We start from the raw sequence: 25,187 nt of genomic DNA, 5'->3' as shown, positions 1-25,187 counted from the left end.
ATATACCATATTTTGTTTATTTGTCATCAGTTGATGGACACTTGGATGTAGAATAAATCTTTTTCTAGACATATTTATGAGATATATTTTACATATTCATCCATTTACAGTGTGCAAAATTATCAAATAGCCAGGTGTGGAGTATTAGAAAGTCTTGAAAGTGCTGGTGGGGGTAGGACTAATTATGACTAAATTTTGATATGAACCCCTCAGAGTATTCCGTAGAAGTCAACAAATTGATTTTAGAGGAAAAACAAGGTGAAACAGCTTCTTTCTGGCAAGTTGATTAGTCTCTAAAAACCAGAGAGATCGAGAAATAGTGAATCCTGCCATTTCTCCTATTCTTGCCCCCTCAAAGCAGGGGAAACCCTTCATAGTTCGGTGAACAGTTTGGCAAATTAAAAACTTCCTGGAGAGGCAAGCAAAACATTAGTTTGTTGTAGACACTTGATTATGCACAAGGACTGGGACTGAAAGCAGGAAGGGGTGCAGAAGGGTAATTATTCTCTCTACAAGGTTTTGGCAGCTTAGCTGCAGTGGGAAAACAGAGGAAATGTGTATGTTGGAGGAAAATGGTAAACATTGTGTAAAATTTAGCAACAAAGGATATGTTGTCTTTATTAACTTTCTTCTGATACTAAATTATAGAGTACAGCTCAAAGGCAGGAAATAAGGAAAACATCTAGGTTGGTTGAATTGATCCAGCAACTCACTTTGTAACAAGAGGGTGCAGGAGAGTGTTTAATTTTGGAGAGGCATTTGGGAACATTTCCAACTCTGGTTTTCTCTCTCCCCCTTCTTTTCTTTTTAACAAATTGATTGAGATGGAACTCACCTACCACACAGTTCACCCATTTAGAGTGCTCAATTCAGTGTTTTTGATATATTCACTGGGTTGTGCAACCATCACAGCAATCTAATTTTAGAACATTTTTGCCCCCCCTCAGAAGGCCCCCATAACTATTAGCTATTACTTCCCATTCTCCCCACTTTGCCCCCAGCCCTATGCAACCACTAATCTAATTTATGTTTCTATAGATTTGCCTATTCTGGACATTTCATATAAATGGAGTATATAATATGTGGTCTTTCATAGTTGGCTCTCCACTTACCATAATGTTTTTAAGATTCATCTTAAAGTATCACGAAGCAGTACTTCATAGCTTTCAGTGCCAAATAGTATTCTGTGGTATGGATATATCACATTTTGTTACCTTTCTATCATTTGATGGAAATTTGCATTCTTTCCACATTTTGGCTATTATGAGCAATGTTGCTGTGGACATTCATGTGCAGGTTTTGTGTGTATATGTGTTGTCATTTCTCTTGGGTGTGTACCTAGGAGTAGAACTGCTGGATCATTTGGTGACTGTGTTTAATCTTTTGAAGTAGTGCCAGATCCTTTTCCAAGGTGGATGCACCATTCTACTTTCCCACCAGCAATCTATGAGGATTCCAGTTTATCCACATTATGGCCTATGCTTGTTATTATCCTTTTTTTAAAAAAAAAAATAACATTCCTAGTGGGAGTAAACTAGTAGCTCATTATGGTTTTGATTCACATTTCCCTAGTGGCTAATGATGTTGAACAGCCTCTCATGTGCTCATTGACCATTTGCATGCCTTCCTTGGAGAAATTTCTATTAAGATCCTTTGCCCTTTTTTAAATTGGTTTGCCTTTTTATCATTGGTGGGTTGCAGAATGGGGCTCACTGTCACCAACAGCTTTCTCCAAAGAAAACCTCCTCGTCAGTCTCCCCTCGTTCTCCACACCTTTGGTCTTCTCTGACCTCTTTCTGAATGAGGAGCTTTTACAGTTTTGTTCTCGCCGTAGTTTGGTATCCTTCTTTGGAGTTTTAAGTCTATTTAAGTCTATGGCATCTCACTTGACATTTCCAATTTAATGTCTCATGTCACCTGTGTGATGACAGCTGTCCATCTGGCTGCCATCTCAGTCTAATTGCAGGACCCCTTAGTTCCTCAGAGCCAGTTTCATCTTTGTTTTATACAGTCCTGATCAGACTGCTTATCTAATTTTTAAGACCATAGCAGAATTAAAAGTAACAAATTAGAAGTTAGACTAACTAAGGGACAAAGACAAGAGTAGAGAGGAGCAAGAAAAGAGACAGAAAAAAATACCCTCAAAGGGTATAATATTTGAAAAGCAGAGTAAGTTGGGGCTGGTATGTTCAGTATATTTTGTTTAAAAAGGCAGGGATTGCATATAATTCATTTTAGCGATATTTCCTTCTAAAAGAGCTAAAATATAAATACATTTTATATTTAAAGGAATAAATTCTCGGCTTTGTGAATGAAAATTTTATGGCAGGAACAATTACAAGGGAAGGCCTTTTTACACTGGCATCCTTCACATACAGCAGGGAGTGGAGTGGCGTGGCTCTGGTGGGCCAGGTAGAAAGTTCTCAGCAAGACAAGTGTATATACAGGTGTTGTTGGATTGAATTGAATACTTGGAGTAGCCACTTGTACTTCATCTGCATAAATAATTCTCATCATTTCTATGTGTGTACCTTATTTCTGGTAAAATTATCTAAGCCAAAAAGGGATGTGCAGCTCAGATAGCTTTTAGTCTGATAGCTTCCCATTCTGTCTCCTTCTGCCTCTGAGTGTCTGGGGCCCAATCTCCGGAATGCTTGCATGCTTTGGTATGACAGGGATTAATGGGGTTTTTTTTTGCCTGGAGAGGTGAAGAGAGGTCCAGATTGCACAGAGATTGGTTCTGGGTAGGGCAGAGTACAAGAATTCCAGTTCTTTCTGATTTGGACCTTTTCTTGCTCTTAAGGGACCTGGCCAGAATCTGACACTGGAGGCAGAAGGATGTTACTTTTAGTATTCCTCACAGTGCTTGCCCAAGGCTCCCTGAAGGCAGAAGAAATTTTAGGGTAGGAAAGTCTAGGAGGTACCTAATTGGTTTATTTTCTCCATTCTCATTTCCATTTTATCTTTGTGTTTCCAGATTCAGGGAGTCTTGACTTTAATTATCCAAGTCTTCCCCCGCCCTCATCTAATCTTAATGAATTTCTAATTAAAGTTTCTCTGTCAGATTGACCGGTGGACTCCTCCTTCTGAATTTTTAATTATTTGTGTAGAATTAATTAGAATATTACAATCTTAGAGCTGGAAGGAACTTTAGAAATAATTTAGGATAACCCTTCATTTTTTTTTTAGTAGACTTTATTTTTTAGAGCAGTTTTAGGTTCACAGAAAAATTGAGTGCAAAGTACATAGTTCCCGTGTATTCTCTGCCCCCACATGTGCACAGCCTTTCCCACTATTAACAGCCCACCTCAGGTGGTATATTAGTTACAGTTGATGAACCTGCACTGATATGTCAATATCATTGTAAGTTCATAATTTACATTAAGGTTCACCCTTCATGTGGTACATTCTTTGGGTTTTGACAAATTAATCCCTTATTTTATAGTGAAGGAAACATAATTCAAAAGATTGTGAAGTGACTTGTTCCAGGTCATTCTAGTGAGTGGCAGAGCTGGTCCCGGGACCAATATTTCTTTCTGTCTTTCGCTCACTAGCTTTCTTTGTTTAGAAAAGATAATATTTGTACATGGTACAAATTTAACAAGTGCAAAAGGCTCTACAGTGAAGAGTTAATCTCCTTTCCACCTGTGGCTCCTCCCTAAAGGCAATCATTCTTTCTGAATGTATTCATCTCCTATTGAACTGTGACCTTGAATAACATGGAAAGGACTATAAAAAGTATCCTTCAAGGATGTGGAGATTCAAGCATTAGATTTTCTAAATGTTGCAGTTCAGATTCTGTGGTATCGCATAGTGAAAAGCAGCTGACCCTTTGAGTCAAATGGACCTAGGTTGGAATTTGGCTCCAGGGTTGACTATCCATGTGACTTTAGGTGACTTAAATTTGACACCTTGAGTTGCAGGTAGATGAATAATGTAAATTTTGGTAGGTTCATTACATTCTTTAGCACATAATAGGTGTTCAAAAAACTGTCAGTTCCCTTTTGGTTCAGTGAAACTCTTAAAAAGACAATTTGAAGCATTATGCTCTGAAAGCGTGCACGGTGCAAAATACTATATTAAGTAACTTGCCTGGTTCTTTTGCTTCTCGCAAGTCTTAATTAAACTCAGTAAATGCATTAGAAGTTCTGGAACACTACTATCAAAGGGATCACTGTGATATTTTGAAGGCAGCATTTGACTAGTTTAATCTTCAACGGGGTAAAATCAAGTTCCAGCCTGTACTGACTTTCAGCATTAGGATTCAGTCAGCTTGATTGTGGATAGGCTCATCGTGTTTGTATTTCCATACATGTACATCCCTGCTGAAGATAAGGCCATACATTAAGAAGACTGTTCCGTTTACAGTAGCATCAACAAGAATAAAATATTTAGGATTAAATTTAACATTTGCATATGGCTGTATATTTTACAAAATATTTTAGCATGAATTATCTTAACTGATCCTCATGCTAAAAACTTAATGCCTGCATTATACATGAGGAAACTGGGACCTAGAGAGGTTTAAACGTCTTTTCCACGTTCACTCACTTAGTATGTGGCTTTGGGCAATCACATAAGTGGGAGAAACAAAATTCATAGCCACCTTTCCTGATTTCCTCACTTCCCATTGCTCTTTCAAGTCCTCATCCACAGCCTCTAAGGGGTGTATTTAGCAATGTCATGGAAGCCTATGAAATGGGTGTGTGAGGGCTGCTTTCTGTTTTGTTTTGCTTTGAAACAGAAACACAAGTTTATGCTTAATACTCCTGACCAATTTGATTCCTCCGAGTTTTTCGTCTCTTCTTAAATTCAAATTTCCAGTCAATCTTTCAAATTCAGTCCTCCAGACACTGAAGGTAGATGCTGAACAAGCCAATATAATAAAATCAAGCTTTCTGTTGTTCACTCTGCTCTCCCTTCCATGGCTGAAGTTAAGTGATTCTGTTTAGTTAATTTGCACTGATTGAATACCTTCTAGCAACAGCTTAAAGAAAAAAAATGAAAATAGAGAGGGCACTGTAACTTCCTCACAAAAGTGGAGCTTTTAAGAAAGTAAACAGCAGTCAATCTGCTTTGTTCATTCATTTTTTTGATTCAGTTTATCACTCACCAAAAAATGTACAAAGTACCTACTGAATGGCAGACATTCTGCTGGGTTTACCGATGCAGAAATGATTAAGAGCCAGCCGCTGCCTTCAAGGAGCTCCCATTCAGGCAGATAAAGAGTTAATAGTAGTGTGTGATCTATATTTAAGAGTATCCAGAAACATGCCTCTCTTACTTGTTGGAGCAGCAGTCCTCTACAATTTAGATGAAGGGTTGTAAAGCTTAACCACAGACGCCTCTTCTCATGATTGGTCCTGTAATAGAAAGCCAAGATGCATCCAGAAAGGAATGTGGAAACCCCTAGAAAGGAACGAAGAAATCCCCAGGCCGCCAGTGGGGTCATTGGTGCCCGTCTGTCTCCTTGTCTAATCTGTTCTGAACCGGTTTGGTTTTCCTGGATCCATAGTGGTCTCTTCTGTTGCCCCTCAGCAACGTCCTACACATTTATACTGAAAAAGCCACAGGCAGATATGGAAATTCTCCTTTTCTTCAAAGCACCATTTCACCTACTCTGGGAGAGGCTTCTCCACATCAAAGAATTGAAAAGGTACTCTGAGAGCCTGTCTCTCCCTTCCCTGCTTCAACTTTCCCATCTCTTTGTATTTTGTTTGGTGATCCCAGGTTGCACAGATACCTCAGGTAACCAGAAAACAACCTCTCGGCTAAACAGGACTTCATCTTTAAAGTACTAACTCCAGAACCAGTGGAACAGAAAGCATGTGAGGAAGGGTTAGAAATTTGTTACATCTTGGCCAGGTAGGTTCCGTGTTTCAAAAAATTTTGCGTAAGGGGGGATGGTTCATTTTTTTCAACTAGTCTTACCTCTTCATGGCTGAGGTAGTAGAAAACTATAGAAGACTATGAGCAAGATTGCAATCAAGTCAGAGAATGCTAGAGTAGATAGGACAGAGCTTTGAAGCTTGATTAATCCAATCGCTTTGTTTTCCAGATAAGGAAACTGAGACTCGGAGAAGTCAATTGTTTTGAGTTAAGTCTCCGAGCTGGTCAGTGGAAGTATTTACAAACAGCCCTCTGTGAAACTTACCTAAATAGTTACACTGCTGAAAAAAGAAAACTTCCAAATGATATGGAAATATTTATCACAGGTAGAAGTAATATATCAAGTATTAGATTACATTTTGGAACTTGAATTCCTACCCTGCTTTGCCTCCTAGTGAGCAGGGAAGAATACCCCCAACTTGAAAGAGACTACAGGGGAGGGTTTAGCTCAGTGGTAGAGCACATGCTTAGCATGCATGAGGTCCTGGGTTCAATCCCCAGTACCTCCTCTAAGAATAAATAAATAAATAAACCTAATTACCTCCCCCCACCAAAAAGAAAGAAAGAAAGAAAGAAAGAGACTGCACATAAGCACAATCTAAGAAAATTCCACAACATTCGATGTTAGGGCACAGAGGCAGGGCAGTAGGGCCCTCCCCTCGGTGGGGCAAGAACAGCTTACCTGTTGTGCCTTCATTGCTTCTTTAGGTGGTTCTGTCACCAGCCTAGTGTGCAGGAGCCTGGAAGGAACTGGCGCCAACAATTTTTTTTCTATATAGGGTCTGACTTACTGGAAGGATTCTTTTTTCCTAGGACGTTTGATCATTGTCAGTGCTGGCACCAAGAGATCACAGTGCAGCATTGACTGAATCAATCTAGCCTCCCTTGTCCCTTTATGGGTCACTAAACTCAATACAAGTCAATGACATGGAGTGTCCACCTTAAGATTTCACTTTGGGAATGTAAGTAGAAGGTGATGTTGGATGTCAGGTGTGACCAAACTGTTAACCTGTATGTGAGTTCAGTGTGAGGCAAGAGATTGGAAGAGGGAACTATTGTTGGAAAGGACTGGCTACCCTGTGGCCTTGGAGATCTACTGGAAGACTTGGTAGAAGGGGCTGTATAAGACTCAGTAGGAGGAAGGGGTGGTACAGAAGCTGCTATCCAAGGTGCCACTTGGAAATTCAGCCCTACTTTGCAGAGGTTGCAAGAATAGGGCTGTTAACAGCCAGACAAGCTAGGATCTACTGATTCTGAGGGAGGACAGCTGGGCAAAAGTTGGTATGAGTTAGGGAATGAAGCAATAAAAATATCATTATGCACAAGGGGAGGTCAGTATTGGGAGGCCATGGGGTACGTGCTTTGTTCTTTTTTACATTGTGGTGAAATACGTCTAACACAAACCTTACCATGTTTACCATGTTATAATTCAGTGGTATTCAGAGTGTTGCACAGCCATCACTACTGTCTAGTTCCAGAACTTTTTCATCACCCCAAATGGAAACGCTGTAGCCATTAAGCAGTCAATTCCCATTCCTCCCTCCCCTCAACCCTGGCAACTGCTAATCTGCTTTCTGTCTTTATGTACGGTGCATGGATTTTATGTCAGACAGGTCTGGGTTCATCCTGGCCCTGCCATTTACTAAGAGTCTACCTATGCTCAGCTAACTTTGCTTCTCTGTGCCTCAGTTTTCCATAGCTTTAGGATGAGAACAAAATGCTCAACTTGCAGTACTTTTGTGAGAATTGATTGTATGTTAAAAGTTTAGCTGAATGCCTGGTTCATTCTTGAATGGCCATGCAATAAATTGCAGTTATTGTTTGCTTTATAAAAGCAGTAACAGTGGGGTACCTTTAAATTGTGTACTACTGCTTTTTCACCAAAAATTTGAGTAACACAACTTAATCATCTATTCTTACAGATGCTGAAGTAGGGAACTTGACTTTTGCCTTCCAAGCTAGTTGAAAAGGTCAGAGATAACTATATATTCAAGGATTGATTATATGTTACCAGCTTTAAAATGCTACTGGTATTTAGAGGAGAAAACTCATTAATGGTGGTTAGATGCTTAATGAATATTTGAGTTAGAGAATGAATGCATGAACAGTTAGCGGTTAAATAATATAGTAGGTCTTTGGAAGAGGTAGAAGTTGAGCTGGGTCAATTTACTAAGTACCAGTGCCTGTCTTTCATCTATAAAATGCAACCTGGTCATTAGAATGCAGAGCAACCCGTAAGTGGATTAAAGAACTGGATTTTGGTGATTGCTTTTAGATGGCCAGTCCAAAACTTTTGGAAAGTAGATATACTTCCATAAGGATGTTTAAAGAGAGGTAGATTGGGGCTCTTTTAACTATTAATGTTGGAAGGGAGGTGACAATCCTGTGTGTGTCAAGTGGAGGCCATTCAAGTTCTTTGAGATATTGAGAAAGCTTATTGATCAGTTTGAGCCAAAGGAGACTTTAAATCTTTCCACTTTGAAAAAAAAAATCCCCATTTCTCTATTCTTATCTGTGAACTGTAATGGATTTTAGTTGATGAATTGATGAGAGTTATTCTTAATTTCTCTCTTTCCACATGCTCTTCCCGTCATCACTTTCTATCCCTTTAACCTGTTTTGTTTTTCTTCATAGCACTTGTCACTATCAAATATTATGTATTTATTGTTTATTTTCTGTCCCCTCAGTAGAATGTATGCTCTTTTCAAGCAGCTAATTTGCTTCCCACTGTATCCAGGGCACCACAGATGTGTCTAACACACAATTGGCGCACAGTACACATATGTTGAACCTTGATACAAAAATGAATAATATATATGTATAAATAACTGCAGTTTTTTCTTTTCCTTGTAAGAAAATATAGAAAAGTATAAGAAGAGAATTGAAAAATTGGAGGAGTTGATCAACAACAAGATATAACTCTGAGATATGCTTGATTTGAATTTGTGTTAAAGTTTGAGATGCTTTGGCCCAATTAAGGCAGTAAATAATGGAGATTTAACTCCATTTGTCTTTTGTTTTTTTATACAAAAGATGCTGGTAAGGAAGGATGGCTCCACAGGGATTACCTCTGGGAACACACAATCCAGAGCCTAACAATAGGCCCTCACGTTATCTGGGGGATCTCTTTTCTACCTCCTGTAATTGGTGATATCATAATTAGGCCTGCATATTACTTCTGAACCCTACCATACAATGCACCTCATTTAGCTGGGCTTATGGAGATTAGATCATGCACAGGAAGCTGGCTCCTTGGTTATCAGGCTCCACAGAGGAGTTGGGAGGCTTAAGGAGCGTGAAAAATTAGGGTTGATTTAAAGGGGCAGGGTTCCTTGGAAAAGCACAGAGGTTTTTCCAGCTTGTGCCTCCATGACCTTTAATTTCCCATCAACAGCATTCATATCTGCCTCAATACTCTTTCTGTAAATTAAGGCCTCTTTAAGTTTCCCTTTCCTCATCCTTTAAAATAGGACTGCTAATACAAACTTTGTGAGATTGTTATAGTCTTGAAAGACTCTAACATAGTACTTGGAAGGTAAAAATCCTAGCACAGTTCCTGAAACATGTACTAAGAGTGTGATTATTGTCAGTTCCTCTTCTTTCTTCTTTCATCATTATCACTGTCTGCACCATCAGTTTTTAATTAATTTATTATGACAGAATTACCTTGTAAAATCCTACTGTGTTTGATTGGAGTTTTAAATAGCATTTTGGCACTTGGTGAGATACTTTAAATTATCCACCTTGGCTAATGATGATGATGATAATGATAATAATAATACTGGTTTACTTGCTTTGTTCTTCCTGTTAGAACACATGCAATAGAGAGAATGATGTCTGTTCATTTTTATTTTGACTGCAGTGCCTCGAGCAGTACTTTGATTCCAGTAGGTATTCCCAAAAGTTTGTTGCATCGTTTTTGAAAGGTACAACTAAAAATATTTAACATAATTATTGTTAATAAAAACCAGCATCCTCACACACTTAACTTTGTTAAAGCCAGTGCAGATCTAGGTGCACAGCATAATTTCTTTGAACCTTTACTGAACTGGAGAGAATAGGACATGCCTGTGTGGCGGTTACATGTTAGGAATGACAAATCTAGAGCAAACTATGTTTTGTTTTGTTTCATTTTCTTTCAAATCTAGTTTTAGGCTTTTCTATTTGGTGGTAATTGTTTGTTAGTCCCTAACAGCAGGGCCTTCAGCAATAAGATAATTATTGTATAGATGAATAATAGATGAGAATCAGAGGTACTCAGAAGGAGGAAAGGAAGGGGTCAGAAAATGGGTTTCTTCACCCAGTTCACCTGGCAGTTCAGGCTGCACGCCCGAAAGGGCGCTGCTCCCTTTCAATCTCCCCGTATTTCAGCCTGTCTGCCCATCTCAGATGGTTTCCTTAGCCTTAGAGCTAAAATTGTTCCCCCTAGGACTGGAGTGTTGCCTAAGATAAGACTCCAAGCTCTGATGTTAAGTATATGGCGCTTGATTCCCATTCCTCTGGCCTTGTGCTCATGGTACCACCGTTTCCTTTTCTCTAGGTGTACGTGGTCGGGAATGAACCTTTACCAGTTTTGGTGGATTCCCTGCTTCCTGTCCTGGGAGTGATCTTCTCTCTTTACTGTTTTACCAAGCAAAGTGTGTCTCATACAAGGTAAACAATCTAGAGAACCTTGTTATTTGTACATAGTGAAGCCATTCTTGCATGTTATTCTTGTCCCTATTTTGAACGTGACTTATGCCACTTTGTAATTTTGTTTTTCTTTCAAAGTCAGGAAAACATTTGACAGTCCTTGTGTTCCACTCATCTAGAAAAAAAAAGAAAGCTTTGCAGATTGCAGCGAATTGGATCTAGTTTCTAGAATGACTTTCCTTAGCCTGTCTTAGAGACGAAATCTCAGTTTACATGTGTAAACATGCCCCTGTTTGATCAGTCAGAAATACTGGAATTACATGTCTAGGAAGGAGGAAATAGAAACTGGATCATAACTACCTTGTGAGGAGTTAGAAGTTGAGTTGGGGAAGTCTGGATCTGAAAGTGGCACTCTGTAATGCAGGCTTGCATTTGGTGTTAGTGCTGTACAGTGTTGTTTAGAATGAAGGGATTTCTTAGTCGTCCAGAAAATTGTCTTCCATATTGGAATTTAAGGAGGACTCATTTTGTATCAGCTCTATTTTCAGAGCGATTTATGTTGTTTCTCCCTCCTTGGAAGACTTTATGTCCTTTCAAAAGTCCTGCCGAATTATGATTTTGGGTATTTGGAAGTCCTCCACGTATAATCCCATAACCAATAATAGTATCTTCTTTCATGGGGTTGTTATGAAGACTTAACTGCGCATTAAAGTGTTTAGCACTGTCCCTGGCAGATAGTAAGCTCAATAAATGGCCACTATCATCATCATCATTAAGTGGTGAAGAGAAGTACTCAGTCTTGCGTATTATTCGAAGTTTGCATGTTGCCTTTGGCTCTCTAACTTTTGGCAGCCCATCACTGAAGCCCACAGCCATGAGGGAAGTGACAAGAGAAAGTGCAGTGGAAATGGAGGCTGTAAATATGTGACTTTTGAAGACAATTCGTATAATAACTCTTGTTTTAGTTTTGAAATCACATCCTCATCAGAGACTGAGACTGAAGACATAAACGTTTACTCCATTCCTCTCCTAGTTGAGTGGCATGGATAAGCGGGGATAAGGAGTCAGCAAGAGTTTGTCAGTCTGCTGTTTCTTGGTCACCAGCTCTTGGTCCCATTGAACGTAGGTGATTTTATCAGTGTAAACTTTCACAGTGGCTGATCCAAAGGCAGTGAGTACGCTTGAATAAAAAAAATCATGTGAGGCTCATTCATCATATCAGGGCTGCTTCTAGAGCCAAGGATTAGTCAGTCACTCACGGAATTTCAGGATATTTGCATTCTGAAATTCACTAGAAGCATAGCTTCTGCTCCTGCGCTTCAGTAGTGCTAGGTGAATTGTGCCAGCATTTAGAATGCATGGAACCTGACAGTCATTCTTTCTTTTTTTATGTTACCTTGTTAGATGTGTAGAGTAAGATGACAAGCTCATTTATAACTGCTTTTTTTTTTTGCCAGGTCACTTTGCCAAGAGATCTTATTATGGATTCTGGGGAAACTGGAGAGGAAGAAGGCAATTGCTAGCCTGAAAGGATTTGCAGGCTTGGACAAATCTGTACCCTCTCTCCATTCCCTGTGCCACTTTAGAGTGGCCAGTCAAGGTGGCATTATGATCACCATCAAAGAGGCCATTTGGTGAGTCCACCCATCCTTTGCTCTCTCTCTTCAGATTTAATGGTACCCAGAAAGCCATCTGCGACTAGTCCACTAAGGGGCGCTGACAGAAAGGAAACCAGAAACTCAGGCGGCTGAGGTGCAGCCGCTTAAAAATCTCTAAATGAAGTGGGAGCCTGAAATAGCCCTCCAGGTTTTTCCTAGATGCTAGCTAGTAGTAGGTGGAATTTGCTGGAGCCTCGCAGCTCTGCATCACAACAAGCTCACTTACTAAAACAGAGTCTTCGCCAGTGAATCAGAGTAAAAGGCAGACACCTGTTCACCCTCAGAACCAGAACAATCCAGTTCTCTTTCTGACTCTCAAGATGGTATATGTGTGTTCAGAGTCAGGCTTACTCCTGAGGGAAGTTGTCTGAGAGCTCTTTTATGGTATTTAGGATGAGGGCTTGTTTCTCCTAGGGATTGATTAGAGGGTGCTTAACAAATGAATATTTTATTTCCTCAACATTTCGCAAGTGTATTTGAAATTATTTCCACTTTCTGGGTGACTTGTGTAGATGTTACTACCTTGGAATGTAAGTTCTTGTTGATCTGAGTCCGCATAGTATTTAACTGGTGGCAGCTACTCTACTCAGATTTCATGTCACATTCAAAGTGCTGCTGTTTATTCAAGTGTTTAATTTTTAATTCATGTTTAACTTGGTTAAGTTTTAAAACACTTATTCAATGCGATGGACTTGAGGAAAATAGAAAAAATTCATTGATTGCAAACAGAATTATCAGTACAAACTCAAGCTACTAATTTACTGAGAGTTGCTGAGCATTCATAGGTTTTGTGGTTATAACCATGCCCCTGAACTGAAAGATTTTAACATTTTTTTGGCATATTTATTTTAAAAACACTTTCAGTTTAACCTGGGACCAATTTAATGACAAAATAGAGTATAGTATTTGACTTATCAGCAGTTAAAACTCACTGCTGTCTTAATAAGTCTTAGTGTACTTGGTGCACATATGTCAAAACCAGCAGTTCTTATTGAAACTATAGTTTGTCTTCTTGGTAGGAAAAAAAGTGAATAGGCAGTGATTGAATGACTCTCCATCAACTACCAGAAGCAACAGATTCTTAACCTGGGGTCTCTACATGGACTTCTTGGAATCTATAATCCCCTTGAAGTTATACATAAGAAAAATTTTATATGCAAACATAATTTTTTTTTTTTTTGCTAAAAGTAGGGTCCATAGCTTTCAATAAGATACTGAAAACACTTCATGTCTCTAAAAAGTTGATACTCACTATACCAGAGGAATACTGTGATTTTATGTTTTGTTCTAAGGATCTTGCTCATGGTGCTGGTTCCCTAAGGGCAGGGTCTGTATCACCACCTGGTCTCTTTCATCACTTACCTTTCCCTCTACCATTCTGCCCGGCAGCACCAATTGTTAATAAAAAGTTTGATTAAAGAAACTCTGAAAGAGCAGCTTAGATTTCAGGATCTTTGGATCATGAATTTTTACTCTTCTGGAACTAAATATAGCTATTTGGAATGGACTCTTTCATTGAAATTTTAAGGATGAATAAACTAGTGCTACTTAAGGTAATTGTCATGTATTTTTTAAATGACTATTTGAATATAGTGTTGCAGAAAAATGTGTCACAGCTCGGTGTTATAGCTCAGTTGTGACAGCAACCTGGATCCGGGCGAGAGACCAAGCAGCACTCGGAGAGTTGGAGAACTCAGGTTTATTACGCCAGCAGGCCCAGAGGAGTTAACACTCCAAGCTCTGGACCCTGTTTGTAGATTTACACAGGGCTTTATAGGCTGCCAGTTTTACACTTTGAAACAGCATATGCAAATAAAGTATAACAGAAGTTGACCAACCAGGAACAAGCTTTGTAGAAATAGACCAATCAGGAGTGAGAGAAATAACCAATCAGGAGTGAGAGAAATAACCAATCAGGAGTGAAGGAAATAACCAATCAGAAGTGAAGGAAATAACCAATTAGAAGTGAGCTCAGGGAACCAATAGAATTTTAGGGGTAAGTAAGCCGTTTTAGAGGCAAAAAGTAAGATAGAGCCTCTGGGCCAGGGAACCGGATGGTGCTGGCACGAGAGTAGTGGCCCTGCTTGGGGGTCCTGCCAGTCTTTTTATGGGGCTTCCCGCCTCAATAGTACTTCATTTTGACCGCCAGGATGGTTCACTGAAGCTTAGAAGCTGTTTCCCTTTTCTTCTAACACAAAGTATCGTGGAGGTAACATGACTGATCTGAAGAACTTTGGAATATTCTATAATATAGGAAGTAATCCTAAACTTAATCTATAGGTTATTCATACTGCTAGAGGAGTATAAGGGCTATGTTATTAGTGAACCAGTAAATTGGGACATACTACCCAGGGAGATGGTCTGCCAAATTTACTTTAATAATTGTACTTTTCAGTGAGATGAAGCAAATCTGTCATTTTTTCCCTCAATTTAATATGAAAGAAATTTTCTTAATTTTTTATCACAAAAGTAATATATGTTCTTTGTATAATACAAAAAAGCATAAAGAGGAAAACAAAAATCAACCACTGTCCTAATCACTGATTACATTATTTTAGTGTTTTGTTTTCTAGTACATCTTCTGTACCTGTGTATTTATTTACATGCTATTGTATAGTAATATTGTGTCTTGGCTTTGTCACTTACCTGATGAATGAAAACTAAAAGCCTTAGTACCTCATGAGAAGCTTCTTGAAACTTTTTTGCAGAAATCATAGCACTGTTTTCAATAACTTAGCCACATTTTATTACTTGGAAATTTGGTCTGCTCAGTTTTCTGAACCTTTATGCATTTTTCACAGCTCAACTAATTGGTTCTTATTAGTTGAGACTGACTGAATCTCCTTCTATGAAGATCGTGTATTTTTCCATTGACCGTAACCCTTCAGTGGAAAAAGTCCACGTTCCTTTGAATGGCATCCAAGGCCCTCTGCGGTCCTTCTCTTCTCTTCCTCAAAAACCAGAATATCTACATACAACTTATACTTTAATTCCTCCTTGCTTTTGCAGCTTATTGAAATAATAGTAATTCAACATTCATCTTAAAATGAATCTTTTCTTCATTTGGGCAAACGACTGTGTAGAACATGATAACCTAGCTTCTGAGAATACTTTTTCAGCATGGAGAAACAGGAAAATAAGCACATTTTTGAGCTTTTTCTAATGATATACTGTATGGAAATAACATGTTACTTTAGAAGATTATTAATGGGGCTTCCAAAAAATAGTATCTCTGGATGATAAATCTTACCAAGATAAATATTAACCCCCACATTGCAGTGATGAAGATGAAGATGAAGCCCTGTACCAGAAGGTGTCCTCAGAGCAGTGCCAGGTAGAGCACCTCGGGGACTTGCTGTCCCACTGCCAGGAGTGTGGTTTGGCAGGTGACTTCTTCATCTTCTGCTTGAAGGTAAAAACTACATATAGCTCATGATGGTCAGCTTTATTCTAGGGTAGCACCAGGAGCCCTTTGAATTTACAAGGCAGTCATAATTTTAGGTCCTAAAATTACGTCTTCATTCCACAGATATAGAGGACATAAGGGTAATGTGTTTTTTAGTAGCCTTTGGTTTGGTAAAAAGGAGAAAATTTACCTTCAGCAGTACACATATGTTCGAACTACTTTCCAAGGTAATCTGCACTGAAATTTTAGAGATGACCAAAGGAGAACTCTTGATCCATGAAAGGGTTAATCTTTGCCCTGTGTTGACAGTAAGAGCTCTTTTGAAGTTAATAGCAGGTTTTACAGCTATAGAGTAATCCCTTATCCTCTCTGACTGTTGTTTTGTCAGGTATTTGCAAGGGAGATTTAGCAGTTCTGCCTCTCATTTCGTTTTGTAGTCACTTGAAACCTTTTCCGGGTTTGTTTCTTTCTTAGAACCGGTGGTTGTGCTTCCTTTTGCCCTGATCTCCTACAGTAACTCACACCCCAAACTGCTGCTCCTTATTTCCACTGTTAGAGACCATAGGCCGGATGTCTTGGATTCCCTGTCCTCTATCTCTGCCTTCTTTAGTATTTTCCCTAAATAGAGTGCCTACTCTAAAAGAGTGTCTGTGGAGCTTAAGGTTGGTGTTGGGAGGTGGGAGGATGCAAGGAGAGAATCAGAGCTGATATCCCAAGAATCCAAGTAGGGGATACTTTTTTGATGTTTCTCATCTCCTATTTTCACATTCATCCCCCTGCCCAGACTGGTTCTTTTTTTTTTTTTTTTTAAAGTTATAGTCAGTTTACAATGTTTTGTCAATTGCTGGTGAACAGTGCCATTTTTCAGTCATACGTGAATATACATATATTCATTTTCATATTCTTTTTCGCCATGAGCTACAAGATCTTGAATATATTTCCCTGTGCTATACAGTATAAACTTGTTTCAGACTGGTTCTTTATATACACATTTCAAACAGAGTTTTCTAGCTGTTTTTAAGTCTTTAGTTTGACAGGATTTTTCTTCACTTTTCCTATTCTCCCACACTTATAGGAGTTGACTCTCATGGCTGTGGAAAATGAAGCAGAGTTAAAAACAAAGCCTTTCTCCAGCAGAAGCCTCTTGGAGTTAGAGCAGCACCAAACTCTCCTTGTGGAAGGCCAGGAGTGGAAGCTGCTGGTCCTCCAGTTGATGGCTGTTCTGTGCGAGAAAATGTCTGAGCAGATTTTCACAAACATCACTCAGGTCAGTGGCCGGCGCATTCCAGATCCCAGGCTGGCTGTGTTTGTCTGTTTTGGTTTCTGTTGGTTCTTTCCAAAAAAGTGTTCAAAAGAATGTTACTCAGAGTGTGGTTTGTTGACATCTGCATCAGTGTTACCCGGGATGCTGGTTAAACCTGTAAATTTCCGAGCCCACACCAGATTAAGAGAATCAGGACTTTCTTGGGTCCCGGAAATTGGCATATTTAACAAGCTCCTGAGGTGATTCTCATGCACATAAAACTGATAACTGTTTTTAACATTTGTATATCGCAGTAGTTTTCAACTTTTAGTGCAGATAAAATTGTTCGGGATCCTTTTCAAAATATGGATGCCCAGCCCACGTTTAGAGATTCTGATTCAGCATGTCTACATTAGAGCCACAGCATATTTTTTTTTAAACTATGGATGATTCTAATGTGCATTAGAAATTGAGAATGATTAAAACTCAAATTTGAAAAAAAAATCAATAATGATAAGACCACCTTGAATTTACAGGTTCTCCAGCTCACAGCTTATTCCACAGCAGCCTGTGAAGTTTTTAAGGCTTTTTAAAAAATTCTTTCAGAGTAGAGTTACTATGTGAACCAGTGCCTGAGTTTAATGGCTTAGACATTGTTTTTTACCAGCTTTTTTAAAAAATAGGAAATAAAAGTAATAAAGTATAGGCAGTATATTTTATACCACTCGACTGCAGTTAGTTGTTGCTTGGTTGGTGACTGGTCATTTGTAAGATGGTATGATTGTCACGCTTAAACCTGATTCTCCAGCTCTTTGTACCGTCGTCATTGTCATCTGCCTTCGGGTGTTGCTAAGCAGCGTTTCACTACAGCTCCCGCTGAGAAAATTTGCAGCTGCCTGTCAGCTCTGACTTATCGTGCCTATTTAATGAGAATTATGTTCATGATTTCTTTCCTGGCCTCTTATTCCTTCAGTTCACTGACCCCTTATTACTCAGTATAGTGATTTGTTTCTCCTGTGTTTATATCAGTTCCCTAAAGACTTTTTCACCCAGACATTATGTTTTTGTCTCAGGATGCTAGTTGGAAAGGGAAAGATCTAAAAACTGATATGACTTAAGCTTTCCCACTTACCTCCTTTTACTCCTAATTAAAGAACAATGGTGCTAGGCTGATACAAAAGTGATATGTCCCATTAAATTGTCCTTCAGCTGAGGTTAAAATGTATCAGGACAAAAAGCATGACAAAAAAAAAATTAAATTGCATTTAGTAGTCTTACTGCTAGTGATAATTTTGGTATGTTATTTTGAAATACTTACACATATGAGTAAGTTATAAGTAATAAGTTATAAGTAATTTTGTTAATATCATTAAGATTTTCAGCATAAGAAAAAGAGTTATAAATATAAAATTAAAGAACTTGAGTAAAACCCCCATAATATTGCATTTTAATTGGAGGTGTTTGTATGAACTCATCATTTTTTTCTTTTTGAAGAAAGAGACATTTTCTAGCTCAATCCACTCTCAATGTCAAGAAGCAATTACAACCCAGTGGCAATTAGTATCCCTAGTACCAGATTATAGTTTCTAAATACCATTTCCTCCTGAACACAAAGCTCATTGGATTAAAGGTTCATTTGGGTCTAGGGCAGGAGAACTGTACAATTTAGGCCTCAGGGCACCTTGTTGTGCTTGAATACAAGGAAGCTATCTGAGATGAACAGGGTCATGTCAGTAGCATTCAGGAGCCAACTTGGGGGTGGTTCCTGTTGATCATAGGTGGGACAATTTGAACATTAAAAAGAATAATGCCTGCAGTGGATTGAAACACATCAAGTTCCCACCCCAGAATCTCATGTGGGACATCTTTGGAGGTTGCTAGGGCATCAGCTCACTATTTTGTAAATTGATAAATGAAGGAAAAGAATAAAACATGTATCTTGTCTTTCCTGTAGGAACTATATTTCTATGTATTTCAATGTAACTAAATAGTCAACAAAGGAAATTTTTCCTTTATGTAAGAACCACAACTGAAAAATTTAAAAAGAGAGCTAGAAAATTATATTTTGCAATCCCCTAATGAAATAATGGATCTCGGTAACAATCATCAATGTCTGCTGTAACCATTAGGGGTACTTTATAATGAATGTACTAGGCCAGATGCACCCAAACCAGCTGATCCTTTCTTCCCCCAGCAATTTATTATGAAAACTTTCAAATTTGAAAGAATTTTGTGGTAAGTACCTGCATACCCACTACCTAGATTCTATCATTAACATTGTATTATACCTGCTTTATCATATATTAATCTATGTTTCCATCTGTCTGTCCATTTTATTTTTGGTGGATTTCAGGGTTAATGCAAATATCAGTATATGTCCCCCAAATATTTCAGCCTGGACTGATTAATCTTAACATCACCATAAGAAGACAAGCAGACATCATTATGGGCCTCCTCATGTAATGCAGTAGGAAGAATGCAGCACTGCCTGGGAAGGGTCCTTACTCCCAACCCTCCCCCAAAATACAAAACAAACCAACCCCCCAAGATATGAACCTGAATCTAATCAAGAAAACAGGGTTGAGGAGCAAGCTAAATGCCATGAGGAAACAATTAGTCAAATCCATAATGTGGGAAATTCTACAGTACAGATGACCCAGTTTCTTCGTCAAATAAATGGTGTTAAAAAGAAGCAAAGCTGTTGTAGCTTAAAAGGGACTTGAGTCATATCAGTGAAACACAATATGTGCATCTTGATTCAAACAAACCAATTGTATGAAGACATTTGTGCAACAATCATGGACCAGGTATTAGAAGATATAAGGGTTTTTTTGGTGTTTTTTTTTTTTTTTTGCTTTATTTATTTATTTATTTATTTATTTATTTATTTATTTATTTATATTTTTGATTTAAGTATAGGAATTTTTATTGAGTGTAATCGTAGTATGGTAGTTATATGAAAAACAAATCTCCTTATTTGTTAGAAGTGCATATTGAAGTTCTTGCGTATTGAAGTTTTCGTGGATGAAAGACTAAAAATCCAATAAAGTGTGTTGGCAGATGGCATGTTAGTATGTGAGATGATGCAGAGAGGACTGAGCTGTGTAATGGTCTGTGCTGATACAGAGCCCTGTTCCAACTCCTGAGTTCTTTCATCCTGCAAGTATGTATTGAGAGCCTACTGTGTGCCACGTACTCTTCCAGGTATCAGAGACACAGCAGTGAGCAGAACAGACACACATCCATGCTCTCATGGAGCTTACAATCACATAAGGGGAGAGACAGTAAGCAAGTCAGCAAAATCACACAGTATGTTTGTTAGACGACGGTAAGTATCAGAGAGAAAAATCAACCAAGAAAGGGGATGGTAAAAGAGTTTGTAAATAGGGTGGGCACAGAGAACCTTGCTGAGAAAGTGACTTTTAAGCAAAGATCTAAAGCAGGAAAGGAGGGAGCTATTGCGATACCCAGAAGAAGAGTGTTCCAGACAAGAGGGAGCCTGCCTGGAGTGTGGAGGAGTCAGCAAGGGGGCCTGTGTACCTGGAGAGGAATGAGCAAGATTCCTTTTTTCCTACCCTTTGAGGAAACTGCCACCCTCTGCACCCTTCTGTACCTGGATCATGTAATTGGCAGAATAGAAGAGGTTCTACATGCTGTGGTTTTTTTCATATGTTAAATTTTTTTAACATAAGTAACACATGTTCATTGTGAAAACATTTAAATAACATAGAGGTGCAAATTTTTCAAAGTAGGACTTATGGTTAAAGACGGTGTATTGAACAAAAATATTTATCTGGAAACCATAGACCAACAGAGCAGGAGAGGAGAGACAATAGATAAAAGAGAATAATGCGTGGAAACTGGAAAATAGTAGCTGATTCAGCAACTTGAGAAAATGGAAAGCTAAGTGCCTGCATGGGAGAAGTCACGAAGCAAAGCACTATGCCTCAATAAAGCTGTTCAAATTTTTTTGCAAAGGGAAAATAAAAGCAAGCCAGTTCTCCCTTCAGAACCCTGTAAGGGTAGGAGGCACCAGATAAGCTCCAAAGATGGAGCTGAACTTAGAGATTAAATCAGGTTGAAAGGCTCCAACAAGATTCAGTAGACCCTTTGATTCCTTCCTCGGCTTCATGTAACCACCTCCCCTCTCCAGCCAAAGACTGGAGGTTTATTCTTGAGAGAGGTTGAACCCAAAGACTCTGAACTTGGGTGGTGGTAGCACACTGCAAAACTGTAGAATTAAGTTGATGTCTGCAGACTCAGCAGGGAGGCCTCAGCCCCTTTGCACTCATTTGCCAGAATGTTGGCAGCAGGTTTATACATCCCCATAGGATTATTATGAGGATTAAGTGAGTTAATACCTGTAGAATGTTCAGAACAGTACCTGGTAAATAGCAAATTCTTAATGTTATCACTAAACTAAACAGCTAAATAATTAAAATCATTTGCCTCAGTAGAGTCAGAATCAGATGGAGAGAAATGGGGTAGGGCACTGCCATTTTTCATTGTAAACTTTCAAGAATATTTGGCTTTTAGAATTAATGTACCTTTACAAAAATTTTTAAGTAAAAAGTGAAAGTCTCTAAATGTTAACCACTATATATAAAAATAGATAAAAAAAACAAATTTCTTCTGTATAGCACAGGGACATTATGCTGTACACCAGAAATTGGCACATTGTAACTGGCTATACTTCAATTAAAAAAAAAAAGTCTCTCTCCTTCCCTTCTCAATATACATAAATTCTAGAACAGGCATCAGTCATATACCTATCCTTGTGGCTGGCAGCCCCATATAAATCACAGGAAATGAGTAGTAGGGGAGGAGCTGTTATCCAAATGGTGGTTTAGTTGTTACACGCAATATTGAGGGGAAAGGGTACACTTCATAAATGACAGTTACAACTGGCTATCACACCACAGTTAATAGCTCCCAGGGTTTTTTCTTTAACATACATAAAATTGAAGATTTCTTCTTTTTTTAAATTTAAATGTAGTTGATTTACAGTATTTCAGGTGTATAGCAAAGTGATTTAGATAGCGATATACATATATATTCTTTTTTCAATTTCTTTTCCACTGTAGATTATTACAAGATTTTGAATGTAGTTCCCTGTGCTATACAGTAGATCCTTGTTGTTTATCTGTTTTATGTATAGTAATGTGTATCTGTTAATCCCAAATTCCTAAATTATCTCTCCCTTGCCTTTCCCCTTTGGTAACCATAAGTTTGTTTTCTTTGTCAGTTCTATTTCTGTTTCTGTTTTTGTTTTTGTTTTTTAGTTGGTTTTTTTTTTTTTGGCAGAGGGGACGGAGGTGATTAGGTTTATTTATTTATTTATTTTGAAGGAGGCACTGGGGATTGAACCCAGGACCTCGTATATGCTAAGCATGCACTCTACCACTTGAGCTATACCCTCCCCCTTTTTCTGTTTTGAAGTAAGTTCATTTGCATCATTTTTTGACAGTCTCTTAACAAAAATAGAATCATACTACTTGTTTTGCAATGTTAAAAAAATTATATGTATTATATATATAATAGATTGTGGAGAGGAATTTGAAAAATTTGGAAGGCTGGATAGTTCTGTTCCAACAATTTAACAGTATATTTGTGCTGAAATAGAAGCTTCCTATAACCAAGGAGTGTTTGAGAAAACTCTTTGGAGGTAAAATAGGTGGCCCAAGATGGTAGATGAACTGGTTTCTCTGGAAAGAGCCAGTGTCCTTAACTAATAGTGTCAATAAAGTCTTAATCTAGAGAGGGTGGTGAATACTGCCATTACTAGCATTGTTCATTACAGTAAGTGGAATTTTTAATAACCTTTCTAATTTCCTGCCTTGTTCCAAAAGACAAGTGTTAACAAGCCATTCTCCCGACTTTAAACCTGCAGTAAAGATTCTAGCATAGCATGTGATTTGCCCAGAGAGTTAAACATGCAAGCTTGCATGGTGTTTAGAGGCTTATTATGACCTACCTCAACCATCCCATTTTCAAAATGATTTTTCCCTTTTGAGCCATTAATCCTAAATATGCATGTAAGTGTACGCGCATGGACTTAAGCGCATGTGCGTGTATGGGTATGTGTATGCTGTCTTTTATTCAAATGTGTTTCTACTTAAGATGATTAATCCAAGCACAGTTAAAATGATGCTGACCAAATTAATTCCATTTAAGGCTTAGTTGTTAGCTAAATGCTAAGTAAAATCTTATATATAATAACTTAATCTTTAAAAACTATTCGATACTTTAAAAAGTGACTCTGGATCATTTGTGGAGATTGTTTGAGTACACTGAATTCTAAATAAAATTGATGCCTTTCCCCCCATTCTTTGCTTCTTAGAACTTAGACTGTCAAAACAGGGGAAGGGAATCCTTGGGGAGGAAACCTCATTAGGCGAAGCAGATCTAGGATACTCTGAGATGGTCAGAAAGTAACAAATCAGTTTTCATTTTAATTTCCTGGCAAAAATTATGAAAAGTAAAGGAAGGTGGGTTGGTATATTAAAACGTTTGGGAAAGTGTAAAAGGGCTTTCTCATTTATTGACTGTATGGCCTTGAGCAGATTGCCTCTTTAAGCCTCAGATTCTTCATCTGAAAATGTGGACAAAAGTACTGATGTCCTAGAGTTGATATGAGACCTGAGTGAGCTTGTGCATGTACAACACTGAGCACCATGCCTGCTACATGGTAGCATTTGGTCTGGAAGCTTCGTGCTGTCATGATGTTGATAAAGGAGAAGATGAGGATGTAGACATTAGATATGAAGAGAATTTTGAGATTTTTTTTTTCTTACTCTTCACTAATTCTAAATTCCATTTCTGAGGTAGGTCGTGGACTTTGTAGCAGCAACCCTGCAGCGAGCATGTGCAAGCCTGGCCCATCAGGCAGAGAGTACTGTGGAATCACAGACACTGAGCATGTCCATGGGACTGGTGGCCGTCATGCTGGGAGGAGCCGTGCAGGTGAGCTGCAGATGTGAGCCAAATTTGAAAGGAGGGAGAAGAGAAGAGAAAAACCTACTACTGCCCTTCCATATACTTGTGAGAAATAAGAATGGATATTGCATATAGGAGAACCAGAGTAAACAAGTGAGGTTGTTAATAAGAATTCTCCCTGAAGTAAAGGACAAGAAAACTGTACCACTTCCACCTTGTCACCTGCGTAGACGGAGGCAGGCAGAGCCCTTTCTGACCTGGCATGAGCTTGATTTGGAAATACCTGGCACAGTGTTTTGCATCCATAGTGAATACTAGATTCTCTGACACTCACTGTGGTTGCTCCCCAAAGCTCAGCCCTGTACGTCCTGCGGTGGTCAGGGGAGAACCCTCGTAACCTGCTGGCTGCTGAGGAGCCCATGTTTTGAATAGTTCCACTTTAGCCCAGGATCCATTGTTCAACTCATCATGTAGCCTGTTCAGGCTTTGTTTCCAGTGCATGTGTCTTTTACATACTTAATTTATAATTTTTTAAATTTAGTCACTCAGAAATACTTACTGCCCACTTGCCATGTGCCAGATTCTGAACTAAGGTGCTGGGAATACAGCAGTGGACAAAGCAGACATGGTCCCTACCCTCGTGAAGCTTAGAGCTGGTGAGGGAGACAGACACTAAATAACTCTTCAAGAAATATACTTAGAATTGAATGAAATACCTCAAGAGAGAAATGGAGGATACAAAGAAAACATCTAAACTAGGCAGGGAAGGTTTCCACTGAGGAAGTACATGTAAGTTTAAGCTAAGACTTGAACGATGAATAGGAGTTTGGGAGTGTGTGTGGTGCGGATGTAGGAAACTCTTCCAATTTAAGGAAATATCATATATGAGGGCTGGGAAGCAGAAAAGATCCTGGTATATTTAAGACACTGGTAGAAGGCCTGTGTAGCTGAATTGTAGAGACCAAGGGTCAGAGTAGTGCCAGACAAGTGGAAAGGTAGGCATGTGTGTGTGTGACTGGTTAATTACATACCATATTAGGTTAGGGGATGGCAAGAAAGCAGACTAAATTTGGTACAAGTATTATGAAATCTGATCTGAAATCAAACTGGACGTAACTCTTAGCAATGAGTAGGGAAACCCTCTGGGAATGGATTTTTGAGTTTGAGGGTTAAAATCTGATACTGATTCTTGGTATATTAAAATTTGCCTCTCTCTAGCCTGTCCTTATTGGGAAAAGGAATTTTATTTGGGCCTCTTTTTAATATGAAGTCTATTTCTTGGTAGATTTACTTAGCACTCCTAATTTTATATTTCCCACATAGTTTGAAAAAAACACATTTTTTGGTTCAGTTTGTAGAGTCATATCCCTGCTGTTAGAACTCTCAAGGAGGAATTTACCAATTGAATAGTGTTTCTTAAGTT

General features: G+C 38.6%; 1 protein-coding gene across 2 annotated transcripts in view; it reads left to right on the top strand.

The window, feature by feature from the left end:
* Positions 1–25,187, top strand: part of TANGO6 (transport and golgi organization 6 homolog) — a 154,046-nt gene that overhangs the window by 29,012 nt on the left and 99,847 nt on the right. For both annotated transcript variants that reach the window (XM_010962538.3, XM_045522290.2), the window contains 5 exons: positions 10,430–10,542; positions 11,979–12,155; positions 15,459–15,591; positions 16,661–16,852; positions 23,657–23,791. In XM_010962538.3, coding sequence (XP_010960840.2) covers positions 10,430–10,542; positions 11,979–12,155; positions 15,459–15,591; positions 16,661–16,852; positions 23,657–23,791 — 750 coding nt within the window. The remainder of the gene's footprint in view (positions 1–10,429; positions 10,543–11,978; positions 12,156–15,458; positions 15,592–16,660; positions 16,853–23,656; positions 23,792–25,187) is intronic.

Source organism: Camelus bactrianus, chromosome 9 (genome assembly GCF_048773025.1).
Source record: "Camelus bactrianus isolate YW-2024 breed Bactrian camel chromosome 9, ASM4877302v1, whole genome shotgun sequence".
Lineage (NCBI taxonomy): Eukaryota > Metazoa > Chordata > Mammalia > Artiodactyla > Camelidae > Camelus > Camelus bactrianus.
This window is presented reverse-complemented; position numbering and strand designations above follow the sequence as displayed.